Here is a 17,016-nt window from a genome sequence, read left to right on the forward strand (position 1 = left end):
AGGAATGTGAGCAGGGTAAAAACAAAAACAGGCTCAAAAAGACTTTAGAAAAACTAATTAGCTAAATAAGTAGATCTATAAGAGGTTAATATGGGAAAAGTATGGATATTCAGGTATCTCTCAAACAGTAATTCATAATGAACTTTACTCATCAATTACTTCTCATAGGACTTTGTTGAACACTGAGCTAAGCAAAGCTAACTAAATTTTAAAAGAATACTGACATACATAAGAAAAAATATTCAAAGAAATAAACATTCACAATAAGAACACAAACTGATAAATATTTATATTGAGAAGTTTTAGTGTTTGAGGCATTAAACTGTTAAATGTGAAATGTTCACTTAAATTGAATTGGTAAAGGAATTATCGCCCTTATTTTTTTTTATCAGAAATAAGAGGGTATTTCTATCAGAAATTGGTCAAAAAGAGCAATAATAATACTACCAACTCTTTGTTTTATACAAAACAAAAAGATATTTTTGAAGAAAACTATAAATCAAAACTTTCACAAACAGTCTATAGCAGCAGTTCTCCAAGTTTTTGATGTCTTGACGCTTATGTGGATAGAGTGCTGGGTTTAGATTCAGAAAGATCGGAGCTTAAATCCCATCTCAGACACTTGCTAGCTGTATGACCCTGGGCAAGTAAGTCACTTAATTTCTATCTGCCCTGGTTTCCTCAACTGTAAAAAGAGGACAATAATAGCACCTATCTCAGAGTCCTGAGGATCAAATGAGATAATAATTGTAAAGTGTCGAAGCACAGCGCCTGACACACAGTAGATGCTTGAGAATTTCTCCCTTTCTTCCTATACATCTTCTTTAAAAAAGCTATATAAATCAGTATCTCAAAGGACAGGAAAAGCATTACTTAAGCTTAGGGGCATATAATACCGTTAGCTTTTTGCTTCTTCAGAACAAAACCTGTGAGTTAGGTAAGATTAGAGAGATGATCAAAAAAGTTTCAAAGCAGAAGTCCTGATTAATACGAACATGAAAATAAGCTATCAGAGGCAAAAGGTTCCTTTCAGAAGATTACATTAAGAAATAAAATGGGGGCAGCTAGGTGGCGCAGTGAATAAAACACAGACGAGTTCAAATCCCACCTCAGACTAAACACTTGATGTTTACTAGCCGTATGACCCTGGGCAAGTCACTTAACCCCAATTGCCTAAAAACAAAACAAGAACGAAAAACAAAATGGAAACAAACAAAATAACCCAAGACAACTTGGTGAAGTGGAAATTTCCTACAGTAAATCTTAAATCAAAGAACTTGTATCTAAGTCCAGGAGCTGCTATTTATCACTTTGGTAATGTTGGGCTAACGAATTACATGCTTCTCTTGGACTCAGTTTTCTTTTCTGTTAAATGAGAGGAATGGACGAAATGACCTATAGGTCTCTTTCAGCTCTAAATCTGTGATCCACTAAAGTGTAAACTCTTCTATGGGCAAGGAATATCTTTTGCCTCTTTTTGTACCCCCACCACTTAACAAGTACCTGGGGCATATAGTAGATGCATAATAAATTTATGCGTTTATTGATTTGCCTAAAATAGTTATATGAAAAAAGAATAAAACAGGGCAGAACTTTCAACACTAAACAGAAGAACTTCCCTCAAGTTGCTTATCTTAATAAATTACTTTTAAAAAAGCAGATCTAGCATTTGAGATTAGTGCTTACAAATTTGATATAAGTGAACTTTACCCTGAAGAGAAAAATGCCTTAAAAAGTACCCAAAACACTGATGGCAGCTTTAATAATCCTTGTAGACAAAGTTGAACTATTAGGGATTACTTAGAATAGGTCTTCATTTTGATGCTCATTCAAGAGCAGAATTTATTTATTGCTAACATAGGCTTCCACTAAAGTCTTCCTCTGATGCTTTATTATGGTGTGGCTTCTCCAAGACACTGAGAGGAATACAAATCCCAGCAAGCCCTACTAAACTGGAAAGATTAAGAACAGAGGCCCAGCAAGGTCTACTGATTCATGAAGTGTCTGGGATTGACTCATTCTATAAGCATTTATTATATGCTTACTGTGTGAGACGTGCATGCATACACACACACACACACACACACACACACACACACACAAAAACTCCCAACATGCATCAGAGTACCCACTCCAGTGAAACCAAAGAATGTCAAGGTACTCAGGTTACTAGGGACAGAGGTGGAATGAAAACAATAGTAGACTATAAGGCAGAAAAAAAGGCCTGGCTCTGACACCTTGGGGAAAATCAGTTAACTTTCCTGAAGCCTGTTTTCCCTCAGGTATAAAATAAGGGCAGTTCCAGACTCGTATATTTTAAGATGAAAGCAACCTTATAGAACACTTAGTCCATGCCCTTGTTTACAGGTGAGCAAACAAACCCTGGGAGGGCCTTTAGGATTTTTCCCTATTCCTAGAGTGGTTCATGCCCCTCCTCATCACTGTATTTATCTTTGTATTTACTTATCTGTGATCACATAATAATACACCCTAACAGAATGAGCTTCTAGGAGTCTGAGCAGTTTCATTTATCTTTATATGCCCAGCACCTGACTCAAGGAAATGCTTTTTGATTGACTGGTCCAACAATTTGAAGATATGACCACAATTTTTTACTGAACTCTGACATTCTTTCCCTGTGTCACGTAGCTGGATTAGATGATTTGAAGATTACTTCTAGTCCTGACCTATAAATCTCAATCTAAATCGGAAATTAGTGACCATTCATTTATTGGATCATTTAACTCAAAATTACCCCGTAGTTCATTTACACAAGTCCTTGTCACCACACAACAGTAATCGGGAACAGAAAGAAAGGAAACTAGCCCTTTCTGAAGTAAGGACACCACAAAAGTGAGAGAGCAATGTTATCTACCAACAGGCATTTACTATAAATGAGTCAGTTATGTCCCCCACACTACTCAGCAGAAACTCACCTCAAAAGACAAATTCAACATAGTTCCCTTATGGCACATTCTGAAATGTAAATATTTTCATCTTGCAAACATATAAAACTCCTGGTTGGGGGAGGGGGAGAAGAGAGGAAACAATAGATATTTGGGAGAAGGGAGAAAAAGTAAATTTCTTTATCAAAGATTTTCCCCTTATATGACTGATTACTTCCCTACAAGGTCTGTACATATACTCCAGTCCTCTTTCCTCTGAAAGATTCTAAGCGTTTTCACTACTCAATACCAAAACAAAAGTGCCCTCAGACTGAAGCTTGAACCCACAACAATGCTCTCTGTAGGTTCCTGAAATAGATCAGTAAAGTACACTTCCTGATATATTAAGAAACAGTTCCTGAGTTAATTCTTCGAGGCCAATTTAATACTGAGTTGTATGGATTGTGAGCACTTGAAAAACCCAAATCATACAAAATCAGCTGTTAGAAATTCCAAGAAAACCTGCTTAAGGAAAAACCATATTTTACTCTTTAGGATAGTATTTTCAAATGACTACACGTCTTGGGGGGGAAATGGTGTATATTAGTAGTCTACATTAAACAGTAAAAACTTAGTCTTCATTAAAATACACTGCCAAATTATTCCTTAATAAAAATTTAATTTCCTTCCTATAATACCTGGTGGAATACCACATTCATGAAGAGACTCAATATGATTTGATAACTGAATTCATCAACACTTTATTCTAAAAACATCTAATTTCTATAAAGTTCTGTAGTGACAGTTTAAAAATAAACCCTGACAGGTTATAAAGCTACAGGGTTTTAAAGTTTCCAAAGCATTTTACACACATTAGCTCATGTGAAAAAGCAAATCTTATAAACATGAATGAAATTTGAACCAAAACTCCTCAACTGTTGTATCAGATCGGTCTACAATCCCTAAACAGATTTCCTAACAAGATTAGGAAGGTCAAAGGCATAAAGGCAAGATGTGTCATCTGCTGGGAAAGAAGGGGATGCATCAGACGGCTGACTTTAAGTTCACTAAAAAATAAAAAAAACTGAGTTTCCGCTTGGAAAATCAAAAATTGTAACTCTGAGAATATTAAATCAGACACGACATCTGGAAGTCTACAAAACAACTTGCACCAGCAAAATCTTCCCAAACGAAGACTGTCACATTTTGAAGTTCACAATCTAAAATAACTAAATGCGAATGAATTCACGGACAGTACCTCTGGCTAGCCCCGCACACGTCCCGGACTAAAGGGCGCACCAAAATGCAGCTTTTGTCTTCCCGTCCATCTCTCAGAGACGCGACTAAAGCTACGAAGTAACGGAAGGCATTCACAGGGTCCGAGGCAGGGCTCCTCCGAAGGCCCGGACCGGCGGCTCCCTACAGCAGGAGCTCCGTCCACCGCCTCACCCCGGGAGCTGCTCGTCCCACCGCAGCGGGCTCCGCACCCCGAGGGCCGGGGGCTAGCCCAGCATTCTCCCCCCGCCCCCCATCTTTTGTTTGGCGGGACCCTCCGTGTGTACCCTGCCCCAAGGCAGCCCCGGGAGGAGAGCCCACTCTCCCGCCCGGGAGGGATGCGAACACTACCGGCCCCGCCTCCGGGGTCTGCGGGGCGCCCCCGTCGGGAGGTCGGGGGTCGGCACCCCAAGGAGAAGACGCCCAGATCTTTTGGGGGCGGAAAGGCTCGGGATTCGCCCGAAGGGAGCAGAGTGGGGGTCCCGCCCGAGGGAAGCGGACGGCGCCGGCGCGGCAGTGACGGGACTCACCGAGGCTGGCTGGGCAGGGCCCGGGGCTCCCGGTGGGCTCCGCTCCGCGGGCTCGTCCCGCCTCCTCGGGACGGGGGCTCCGGGGCCGGACCTCCTCCCCTCCCCCGCTCCTCGTCCCGGACTGGGTCACGGGGTGAGGAGGGGGGCTCGGGGCGCGGCTCCGGGCCTCAGGAAGGGCCGGCGCCCCCCATGCCTCTGGGCCGCCGCTCCGCCTCTCGGGGGGCTGGGGGAGGGCGGGGCGGGGGCTCCTGCCGCCGCCTCGCGCTCAAGTCCGCCTCATCGTCGAGCTTCCGCCTCCCGGCCAGCCGCCCGGCTCTCGCGCTTCGCTTCCGCCGAGGCCACGCACACTGACCAGCCGCGCTCCGCAGGCAGGCTCCGCCGGCAGCAGCGGCGACGCTGGCGACGGAGGCCCCTGGCAGCGGCGGCGGATAGAACAGCGCCTCGGGCCGGCAACCCGGAAACTGAAGCTCCGCCGCCGACCCCGCCGGGGCTGTCGGGGGCGCGAACCCGGAAGCGGTTCCCTCGGGCTCCCGGAGGCTCGGGGCGGGGCGTCGAGCCCGGGCATGGGCGGGTCCAGCCGGCAGCCCGAGGCACCGGCCGAGGACTGCGGCGCGGGGCTGGGCGGGGCTGAGGCGGCGACTGCTCGGGGCGCGGGCGGTCCGGCTTCCTGTCCCCGGAAGTCGTGCTGAGCCGTCGTGGTCGCCGTGGGCGAGGGCGGGGATGCGGAGGCGGCGACTGCCACCTTCCCTCCCCTGCCGGCCCGGCCCTGCCCTGTCCGGCCCAGCCCGCTCGGCTCGGGTAAGAACCGCGCGCGGCCTGCGCTCCTCCCTCGGGGGCCGGGCGAGGGGAGGAAGGGGAAGGGGAGCAGACCCAGGCTGGGGCGGGGTGGGGGGGGGAGCGAGAAACCCCTAGGAAAGGGTAGGGAGGAGACCCCGGACTCCGGGATGGCAGAGGGGAGCGCTAAGAGGGGAGGGGAGCAGACCTCGGGTTGGGGGTGGAGGGAAGACCCCTAAGGAGGGGTTAAGAAGCTGACCCCAGACTCCGGGATGGGGGGGAACGCTGGAAGGGACCAGGGGAGCAGACCCGGGCTGGGGGATGGAGGGAAGGCTCCTAGGAGAGGGTAGGGAGCAGACCTCAGACTCCAGGATGGCAGGGGAGAGCACTAAGAGGGAAGGGGGAGCAGATCTCGGGCTGGGGGAATGGAAGGAAGACCCCAGACTCCAAGATGGGGGGAGCACTGGGAGGGGAGGGGGAGCAGTCGCCGGGCTGGGTGGGGCCTTCCCCCCCGTGGAGAGGCCCTTCTTTGGCGGGTGATCGATCGATCGATCGATCGGTAGGTCCCCGTTTTCTCCTACGAGGGGAGAAAAGGATCCCGGCCGTTTAGTTTTGCTCGGTTTGACCGCCGGTCATCTCATCTCCTTCCTTGCAGTTGTCTCTTTGGGTATTTGGGATTCTTTCGGAGCTGATTCCCCTCCTTGCGTATGGCTAGCGTTGAAAACCCCCCTGGTCCCCTCCCCAGCACCGCGAGTCTTTCAGGCAGGACCCTCTCAACCTTAGGCCGAATCCTTCGTATTTCCCCAACAACTTGTCCCGTCTCCTTCTTGCTAGTACTTGTTTATTTACATGGGATCTCTCTCATTAAACTGTGAACTCCTGAAGAGCTGGGACTGATGTCCTGTCCCCCTCTCCCCCATTTTGTATTCGAAGTGCCTCACACACAAAGTAGATGCCTAATAAATGCTCGTGTACTAACATTTTGGCAAGCATATTCATTCATCTCCGTGGTTTGAGATGACCAAATCCCTTTCCCTTCACGATCTTACTGTCCCCACATTCTAATGTTTTTGTTCATCCAGTGGGGATGGGGAGGGGAGGGCTTACTTTTCCAAAATTCGCGAAAGTTTCATCCTGAATAAGTTATTCAGTTTTTTTAAGTATTTACTGCACCTGGTACAAATCACTGTGCTGAGGGAAATGGAAAATTTAGAGAAAACACAATGATTCCCACTTAGAGATAACAGTCTACTTAAGGGTGTGTGAATCCTAACCAGACAGCTACTGTACAAAATGTATTTTTGATAAGGACCTAAAAGATACAAAGTGTTTTGTGAAGTCTAGGATGGAGAAGAAGGAAAAGTCAGCTAAGGTTTTTCTGGAGGTGGTGCTACTTGAATTAGCTTTTAAGAATAGATAGAAGGAATATAACAAATGGAGGGAGAAGAGGGCATTCTAGTCTGAGGGAACAGTGGAAGTAAAAGTAGCAAAGTTAAAGCATGGGATGGGAGGCAGCTAGGTGGCTCAGTGGATTGTGTTGGGCCTTGAAGAGTAAGGAAGGCCTCAGACCTCGGACAGGTCACTTAACCTTTGTTTGCATTGATCTAGTAGGAAAGGAAGTGGCAAACCAGTCCAGTGTCTTTGCCAAGAAAAACCCCTGGTCATTGTTGGTGTGCTGTGATCCACGAGGCTGACGAGAGGCAGACAAGACTGAACAACAACAAAGTATGGCTGGCGTACAGAGCGTATGGAAGGGACTAGAAAAATAGGGTTGGAGAGGGAAAGCAGAGCAGGATTGGGGGGGGCGACCTTCGAAGGCAGACAAAGGAATTTGGACTTTGCTCATTAGGCAAGGGGGAGTTACTGAAGGGTTTTGAGCAAGAGAGTGATGTGACTAGATTTCTGCTTTAGGAAGATAAGTTACTCTGAAGAATGGTTTGAGGAGGGGTTGAGTATAGAAATGAGAAGATATTAGAATAACAATTGTATAAGCAGATGGCCATGAAAAGAGAGAGGAAGTGAAGGTGACAGATATTGTAAAGTTAAAATCAAACTCGATACTGAATATTGAAAGTGAGGGAGGAAATAGTCAAAAAGTTTGGAATGTAGAGAAATCAAGATGAATAGAAGTGTCATTGATATGTAATGAAGTAAGAAGAGGAATAGATTTAGGAGAAAACATAATTATCTCAATTTAGAAGTTGATTTTTCAATCCCCATAAGACATAGAAGTAGAGGTGTTTTGTAGGCAGCTGGAGACGTGGAACTAGAGCCCAGGAGAGAAGTCATGGCCTCCTTATTAGTCTTTACCTAGTGTTAGTAACTAGCAGGATTGAGGGAAAGGTAGGCAGATCGAATTCTTTGCCTAGGGTAAGTGGAGTATGACCTGTTAATCAACAAGTGTTTTTTAAGTGCCTTCCACATGAGAGTCACTAAGGTATGCAAGTCCAAAGAATTGAATTACCACCACTTTCCAAAAGACTACATTCTATAGTAGACAAGTACATATTTTAAAATCTGCAACATAAACATCGATAAATACAAATGCACAGATACAAATATACTTATATGCAGTGTTCTTTGTTAAGTGCTGAAATTATAAAGTATCTAGGAGATACATTATGGCTGTTCTCAACAGGCTTATATTTTTTCCAAAAGGCTAAAACTATCTCCCAAATCCCTCTGTACCTAAGAGGCTGAAAAATTAGTCTTTTCCCCTGCCTCCAAACCTATTTGGTTTAAAGAGGTAGACCTAGTGGTGGAGAAATTGGTCTGTTACCTTTAAACACACCAGAGATGACACACTGAGCTCAGGTGTCTGATGGGGATACCAGGGGTGACAAGGGGGGGGTACTATTGATTTCTCCTTATTCTCCAAGTGAACTAATACTTTCTGTTGCTATTGGAATATTCTATTGCAGTGGCTGTGCATAAACATGGAATTTACAACACATTTAAAGATGAATGGAACTGTATATTAGGAACTCCAATTCAAAGAAAAAATTGTTTTAAGTAGTTAGATACAAGATTGCTTGAGAGTACAGGAATTATTGGTTGGGGCAGGGGTGGGGAAGTTTGGATTGAGTCAAAGGGCTGCACTTGAGGACCTAGTGGGCCACAGGTTCCTCACCCCTGCTCTAGGTTTTCATTGACACTACTCTTCTGATTTTTTTCCTACCTATCCGACTCTTCCCTCTTAGTCTCCTTTGCTGGCTTTTCATCCAGATCCTCACTTGCTAACCTTGGGTGTCAGACAGGGTTCTGCCCTGGGCCCTCAATATACGTTTTCACTTGGTGATCTCATCAGCTCCCTTTGATTCAAAGACCAACTCTGTGTTGATGATTCCAAATCTTATCCAGCCCTATACCCTCTGCTGACCTCTGGTTTCACAGCCCCATCTGTTTATTGAACATCTCAAATTGGATGACCTTTAGACTTTTAGATCTGAAGCTCAATGTGTTCAAAACTGAACTCATCTCCCCTCCCCTCAACTCTCCTCCCTTTTAGACTTCCCTATTACTGTTCAGGGCACCACCCTCCTCCTGTCATCAAGGCTTGAAACCTAGATGTTATCTTCTACTCCTCACTCTCTTTGCCAAAGCCTTCTGACTTTACCTTTGTGATGTCTCTCAAATACCACCCCCACATCCCCTGCTGGTACCACCATCACCCTTGTGGCAGTACCTCATCTCCTAACACTTGGACTATTGGAGTAGCCTGTTGGTTGGTCTGCCTGCCCCAAGTTTCTTCCCCACAACAAGCCACCCTCCATTCATCTGTCAAAGTGAGCTTCCTAAAAAGTGCACATCTGACCCTGTCAGCACTCCCACAGACATATATGCACACAGTTCGATAAACTCTAGTGCCTCCCTTTCATCTCCAGGATCAAATATAAAATCCTCTGGCATTCAAAGCTCTTTGTAACCTGCCTTTCTGCCATCTTTCCAGTCTTCTTTCACCTAATTAACACCTTCCCCCACCCCCACCTCTAACCGGACACAAATACTCTTCAATCCAGAGACCTGGCCTCTGCCCCATTCCTAGAACAAAACATTTCATCTCCTGATCTGGGCATTTTCGCTGGCTGTCCCCCATGCATGGAATGCTCTTCTGTGCCTCCTGGGTTCCCTAGCTTGTTTTAAGAAGAAGCTAAGAATCCTGCCATCTACAAGAAGCCTTTCCTGTGGCTTTCTAGTTCTAGTGCCTTCTGTCAATTGATTTTTACCAGTTTATCCTGTATACATCTTGTGTATACATAGTTTTTTCATGCTGTCATCCCCATTAGACTGAGAGCTCCTAGGAAGCCTGGACTGCCCTTTTTTTGTATCACCAGCACTTAGCACAGTATCTGGCACGTAGGAGGTGCTTAAAAAATATTAAGTGACTGACTCTGAGATAGGGGTAAAGGAGTGAATTCCAGTCATGGGAGAAGGCCATTGCAAAGGCATGAAGACAGAAGATAGAAAGTCTGTGAAGAACAGAGAGAAGGCTATTTTGGTGGGATTGCTGAGTACAAGAGGAAGAGTAATGTTGGACAGTTTTGGGCCAGCTTGTAAAATGCTTTCAAAGCTAAATAGAAGAGTTTATATATTTTATCTCAGGCCACTGGACTCGATTAAAAGGGAGTCGTATGGTCAGATATGTGTTTAAGGAAAATTACTTTAACAAGCAGTGCATAGGATGGAATGGTGTTGTAAAAGATTTAAGGCTGGTAGACCAGATTAGGGCCTGAACTAAGGTGGTGAGAGTGCTCGCACGAGAGTGAGAGAGAGAGAGAGAGAGAAAGAGAGAGAGTGTGTGTGTGTGTGTGTGTTGTGTGTGTGTGTGTGTGTGTGTTGTGTGTGTGTGTGTGATGGGAGAGAGTTGGTAGACAGCCAGAAAAAAAGAAGTGAGCAGTTGAGAACAATGCCCACATTAGAGCTGGGGAGATTGAAAGGATATTGATTACTTTCAACAAAAATAGGGAAGTTTGGAATACCAGAGGCTCTAGGAAGAAAGATAAAGGGTTCTGTTTTAGACTCTTGTTAAGTTAAATGTCTCTGGGATATTTGCACCATTGAAGTGTCTTCATTCAAATGTTTTGATAATGATAAAGATTAGTCTGAAGAGTCACACCTCAACTCTTGAGCATTGATTCTACTTGTCTGATTTCAGACCCTCTCCCCAATCAGGCACATTCCATTCTAATCAAGGAAAGAATCCCTAGTGTGTAAGAAAAAAAGACCAAGTGAAAATAGAGTAAATAAGTGGGGTTTTTCCCCCATTTTCATTCCGAACACCTCATCTAGTCATCCTGATATGAAATTTACTCAGTCATCAAAAGCTAACTATTACAAACCACAACCTTAGCTTGCTCATTTCCTAGCCAGCCTCAGTATACACTCTCAAGATCTCTTACCAAACAAATTTCAGTCTTAACTAGAACTTTTTTTTTTCATTTTCAGTTATCAGTACCTCCTGTTCTCTTTCCCCTTATTTCTATCTCAACTTAATCATCCCATTTCCTTTTCTCTGTCCCAGGTAATTATGTTAGTACTTATTTTGTAACCTCTTGAAGATGTTTCATTTTAAAAAATTTTGGAAAGTTGGGAACGATTAAAATTGCATGTATTACAGGCTTCATATATTTATCTTTTTTTAATCATGTTTGTGACTAGACTGTAGTTCATCTGTGGAGCAGAGCCCCTAACTCTATACATGCTTTCTTAAACCAATTTGGAGATAATAGGAATAGAAACTTTTTTACAAATCAATATGCATTTTCCTTGCCGATAGAATCACAGATCTACTGCTGAAAAAGACCTGAGGCTTTCTAGTCCAGCTTCCTTATTTTACAATTGCTTTGAATTGTGTTTGGAAACCTAAGACATCTCAGGTTGTTTCTAGACAGTTGCTGATGCTGCTAATCAGAGTATACATTGGACCTGATGGAAAGTACTTACCAGAAATTATTGTGGTTCCTTTTCGCTTGGCTTCAGGTCTTCAGCGGAAGTGGAGAGCCTTAAGGTCACCAAGCTAGAGCTGTCAAGGAGACTGTACTCCGGCCTTGTCTGGGGTCACTGACTCACTTAACCATGATAGAGGTAGTTAAGTGTCACGTGGGATTGAACACAGGTTCCCTGGCTCCAAATCAAGTGAATACTCTACCATATCATGCAGCAAATAAAAGATGTTTGTTCAACATTTTTGCCAGTTACTTTCTAAAATTAACAAATTTACAGAAGAAATAAAGCTAGATGGGAAGGCTCATATATTGGATTTTAATAGTAAGAGCTAACACTTATATTTAAACCACTTTACATATATTATCTTCTTTAATCCTAACAAAACACTAGGAGGTAGATGCTATTACTGCTATTATTTATTATTGGATGACAATGTTGAAAAAAATCTCCACAGGCCAAGACAATGGCCCAAATCTAATTCCATTAAAATTTAACAAGAATGAACATACACGAGTGGATTTGACAGTTGAAGCAAGAAAATCAACTGCATAAGTATGGCATGTCTTTGACCGGATAAGTTTATATGGAAAAGATCTGGGATCTTTAATGTACTTATAAGCTCACTATGACTCAATGACATGGCAGCTAAACAAACTGATGTGCTCTTAGGCTGCATTAATACAGTACTTAGTATCTAGAATCAGGGAAGGGATCATCCCATTGCCCTGGTGAGAACACATCGGTATTATTGTTCTCTTTCCTGGGCACCACTCTCTAGAAGGAACAGGAGCTTGTAAACCTAAAGAAGAAATTTAAGAGGAATGGGACAGCTGTCTTGAAGTATTTGAAGGCCCTTGGGTAGAAGAGAAGGGAGAAAGAGAGAAAACTGCTCTATAGAAGGAAATCAAACTGTTTAGATATGGAGTGACCACGTGGCATGTTGGTCTGTTAATCATCAAGCAGAGGAGGCAAAACTACTTAGGAATATAGAGTGGATTCTTAGTCAAGAACCAATGCCGACTGACCAGAGAGGCCCCTTCCAAAACCCAGCCCTTTCCCCTAATTCTGTGAAACAAATTCCCAGTGGTAGAATCTTGTATTTGCCTTATTTTTCTAAAACAGGAAAAATGCACTAATCGTCCTTTTTGTGTATACCTTAACAGGACCTTTTCAAAGGACCTTCAGTAGGACCTTAATAGGGAATGTCAGAGTGCCTCAAATACTGTGATAATTGCAGTATCTATACCTAAATAACACTTATCATTTGTTGTTACTATATCATGCAGAGAATTTATATAGCATAATGTCTGCCTGCAGAGCCCCTTGTACCCTTTTAAGGTGATAGCCTGGTAAGCTCCATAGATTTCAAGTAATTGGCTGTCCAAGTTGAAAATAATTACAAGATTGAATATTAGGAAAGCAAAATGTGCCTCCTTTTTTGTCTACTTTGAGACATGCTTCGCTATATTAGGCACATAGGTGGCACAGGGGATAGAGTGCTTGACCTGGAATCAGGAAGACCTGTGTTCAGATCCCTTATTAGACACTTAATAAATATGTGAGCTTGGAAAACTCACTTCACCTCTATCTGCCTCAGTTTCCTTATCTGCAAAAGGGGGTAATACTAGCACCTCAGAGTTATTGTGAGGATCAAATGAGATTTTTTTTTTTGCTTTTTGGTGAGGCAGTATGGGTTAAGTGACTTGCCCAAGGTCCCACAGCTAGTAAGTGTCAAGTGTCTGAGGCCACATTTGAAGTCAGGTCCTCCTGACTCCAAGGCTGAAGCTCTACCTGCTACACCACCCAGCTGCCCCAATATCTCAGCTGAAACTTGGTTTGGTTTGGTTTGTTTTTTTTAAAATTTTTTTGGGAGGGAGGGTGGCAATCAGAGTTAAGTAACTTGCCCGGGAGATAATATTTGTAAAGCAACCAGTAGACCTTAAAGCACTATATAAATGTGCTATTGTTATCCTTCATCTTTTTCTCAAAAAATCCCTCTGTTCAAAATGTCCCTAAATCATTAAATAAGCTTAATTATGAAAAAAATAAATTATAAGAAAATCTTTTTTTTTAATTGTGTTGTTTTTTTCCTCTGTATTTTAAAGTTAATTTAATGCCACTAGATACTGGATTGAGAGTCCCAGAAAGAACTATACCTGCTACCTCCCGTTAAGAACAAGTAAAGCCTGGATGCTATAAGGTAAAATTTAGGTCTGATGAAGTTCCTTTGTAGTTAGATGAATTACCATATGAACTACATTATTGTGGGTTTCCAATGAAGAGAAATAATAGTCTAAAATGTAGTCAAAAGTTTGAAAGCAGCATTTCCAAAACCTGTGCCATGAAACCTTTTGAAGCGTGAAATTTGATATTGGTCTAGAAGCTCAGAGTTACGGCTGCTTCTCAGGTAAAGAGAAGCAAGTGAAATTTAGGGATAAAATAGCAGAAATTAAAACCATTTTTATATTCAAAAATTGTTGCACATGGTATTTCCAAAAATTGATATTTTAGAGGGTGAATCACAAACATTGAAGTTTTCTCGTGGCGCATCATATGGAATGCAGTTTGGGAAGTGTTCTAAAGTAATGTTCCTGGTCAGTAATGACAAATTAATGTAAATTTCTCATCTTTTACTGTATTAAAAGTCTTCTAGAAGTAAACAGTTTCTGTGGTAGTAGTTGTGACTGTCTTCACTCATTTGGCATTTTTTAAAAAATCAACAGGTTTTGTATTTGTATTAGTAATGCCTGGAAGCATAATAATTATTTTAAGAGATTTTCTGTCATGTAAATGGGAAAGAAGAGAGAAGCAAAACTTTTTTCCATAAACCATTTTGAGTGGAAATCTTCTCCAAGACGGCAAGCAATCTGATATAGGTTAGACATGCACAATCATATTAAACATATTTCCATTGAGGTCTAGGGGTGCTGGGACCCCAAAATTCAAGGACAAGTGACACAGGTCCTGCCTGGAATGAATTTGACCCAAGCCAAGGTTTATTAGAATACTGGTCGGATGGGTGCTATTGTGACACTTGTATTGAAAAGCAGACGGGACTGAGTCTGAGCGATTTAATTAGGAGCAAGACGGACACTTATATGCAGTGGTCAAGAAGTGGCCAATAACTTGGATGACTGGGAGGTAACAGAGAATGGCCTGGAAGGGCCAGGTGCCCCAGGCAAATGCTAGGGACCTGGGCCACTCAGAAAAGGTCTAGATGGAATTAAGGAGTGATGATCTAGGGTGGGGCCAGACAGTGAGAGCTGGACAGGTTACAGAGAATTGGAGATTGAGGCAGGTTCAAAGTCACAAAGGAGGATGGTTGATAGGGTTGCCAGAGCCATGTGAGAAAGTTGGGGGGAAGGGGGTTTCCCAGGGCCCATACTCCGACATTTCCACTGTGCCTTTTTTTTTAGCAGCTGTCAACCATGCTCACTGTACTCCCTTTCCACTAGTTTTTTTTCTTCATTGCCTAAGAAACCAATTTAGTTAAATTTAACAAATGTCTATTCAGCTGTTACTATAAGCAAACCACTATGCTTTGTTGAGAATGCAAAGCCAAAGACAACAATCCTTTTCTTCAAAGAGCTTGTATTTGCTTTTAGCTTACATTCTCTTGCTGCTAGTTTATATTTTAACTTAAAATTGCATTTAAAATAAGTATAAAGAAGCTTCGTGCATCTTACCCATAAACAAAGTACATTAGATTTGCCATATGGATTTAGTGACATCTGTTTTGCCCATTGGGGTCTTTTTTGCTACCTTGTTCTCAGCTGTGTTCTAGACAGTTGTCCATGTCATTATTTTTTTTATTTTAAATATTCCAGGATAAGAATTACCATATTAAAACTAGCTAGCTAATGCTAATACCAGCTATATAGTTTACTATTTTCAAATGCATAATTCATCTCTTTGGTTTTAAAAAAAGGCAGAAAATACAATTAACTCACTAATGTCAGTTTATCCAGAAATTTAATCTAAGTAAATTCCAAAGAACCTGTAAGAACTTCCATTAATATGTTCATGTATACCTTACACATGAGGAAACTAAACCACGAAGAAGGCAATTTAACCTTAATCTTAATTTATTGAATAATAGAAGCATAATCTTAGTTTAGTATTTAGCATAATGAATTATGTTGCCTGTTCAAGCCTCTTACATACTATGTATTCTGATTCTGTGAGTTTTATAAAATAAAATGCAAAAATTGTTGAAAAAATAAAGAAGATATGAATATTAATAAGAATCAATGCTTGGAAAATGTGTTAGGTATTTTATTTTACCTTATTATCAACTTTGTGGTTTCCTGTTTATTTCAATCTCTCAGAAGTTGTGGGTTTTGATTTTTATGGGGATTTTTTGTTTGTTTGTTTGTTTTTAACAAAGCTATGGGAAATCCAGAAAATATAGAAGATGCATATGTTGCTGTCATTCGTCCAAAGAATACTGCCAGTCTCAATTCTCGGGAATATCGAGCTAAGTCATATGAAGTAAGAGACTGACATTTAAAATGTGCTATTTTCAATACCCTTGTTACCAGTTATAATTCTGTTTTGCTGTTTGTTTAAAGTAATTTTTAATCTTAACAATTGATGAGATTCAAGTGGGGTGGGAGTGAGAAGCCCATTATCTCAAGTATCACTTAAAGCCACTTTAGGAGACTCTGAGATTCTTGTAGGCTGGTCAAGGAAATACCCCAGTAACTGGGCCTCCTCCACCCTGGGCAAATGAGCTGAATAATGGAATAATGTCAGCCTAGATATTCACAAAACTGTGCACCACCCCACTCCTTGCCTGCATGTCCGAGATTACCTCACCTTCCCGTCCATCTTTCTGTCCCTGGCTACCTCATCTCTCTGCCCATTGCAGGTTTTCCTCTACAAGAATCCCCAACCTCTCCTGGCTACTTGGCAGCTCCCTCAATCTGGTCCCCCGTAAGCAGCCATCTCACTTGGGGCAAGGGAGGCTGATTCCCTTAGGGGGTTGCCACCCCTCCCCTTAAGCTGGGGTCTCCCTTAAGGGGTGAAAGAGCCTCCTTGGTGTGTTGTGTTATCTGTTATAAATGCCTTTACTTGATTTGGAGACAGCCTGAGTGATTTCTTTCTAGATGACTTTGCACCCCAACATTTTGGGTGCCTCTGAACCTCAATAGCTACATTATTTTTGTACAATTTTTGAATGAAATATACTTATGTGGACTGGTAAGGAGGGCAAACTTCATTACAACAGAAATGTCATCTTTCTTTGAAATGGATTTCAAAATCTCATTAGAAAGTTGCATCCTAGACTTCACTCCAACTTTCCTCTCTATTATTTAATTTATATGATTTATTTCCAGGTAACATAACATTTCGGAGATCTGTGATTGAGTACTTCCTCTAGCAGAGCAATTCGTAACTCCTGTATGTCTTCTTACATAATCTTTATGTTTTGCTAGGGTAAAAAATAATTCGATTACTTGGCAGCCAGCTTTTGATGTATCTTTCTAAACTTAGCTAGATTATTTCTCAGTAACATTCTTGAGTCCATATTTGAAATGGTGATCATTATAGCACTTGCCAGAGGTCTCTCTTTACTGGGAAAGCCTTTAAAAATCAAGGATCAT

General features: G+C 42.4%; 2 protein-coding genes across 7 annotated transcripts in view; one reads left to right on the plus strand and one right to left on the minus strand.

Annotated features, from left to right (window-relative positions):
- Positions 1 to 4,856, minus strand: part of ANKIB1 (ankyrin repeat and IBR domain containing 1) — a 141,854-nt gene extending 136,998 nt beyond the window's left edge. For 3 of the 4 annotated variants that reach the window (XM_020987423.2, XM_020987420.2, XM_078151787.1), the window contains exon 1: positions 4,691 to 4,856. The gene's annotated coding sequence lies outside the window, so the exon portion shown is untranslated. Of the gene's footprint in view, positions 1 to 4,143; positions 4,225 to 4,690 lie in introns of those variants that run through there. The other variant, XM_020987422.2, reaches the window with a different exon arrangement.
- Positions 4,857 to 5,377: 521 nt separating this feature from the next.
- The window catches only part of KRIT1 (KRIT1 ankyrin repeat containing), a 38,381-nt gene continuing 26,742 nt past the window's right edge, over positions 5,378 to 17,016 (plus strand). For 2 of the 3 annotated variants that reach the window (XM_020987425.2, XM_020987427.2), the window contains exons 1-3: positions 5,378 to 5,488; positions 13,516 to 13,610; positions 15,798 to 15,901. In XM_020987425.2, coding sequence (XP_020843084.1) covers positions 15,800 to 15,901 — 102 coding nt within the window. In that variant the 5' untranslated portion in view covers positions 5,378 to 5,488; positions 13,516 to 13,610; positions 15,798 to 15,799. Of the gene's footprint in view, positions 5,489 to 7,075; positions 7,190 to 13,515; positions 13,611 to 15,797; positions 15,902 to 17,016 lie in introns of all 3 variants that reach the window. The other variant, XM_020987426.2, reaches the window with a different exon arrangement.

Source organism: Phascolarctos cinereus, unplaced genomic scaffold (assembly GCF_003287225.1).
Source record: "Phascolarctos cinereus isolate Bilbo 61053 unplaced genomic scaffold, phaCin_HiC Scaffold_1;HRSCAF=81, whole genome shotgun sequence".
In the NCBI taxonomy this organism is placed as follows: domain Eukaryota; kingdom Metazoa; phylum Chordata; class Mammalia; order Diprotodontia; family Phascolarctidae; genus Phascolarctos; species Phascolarctos cinereus.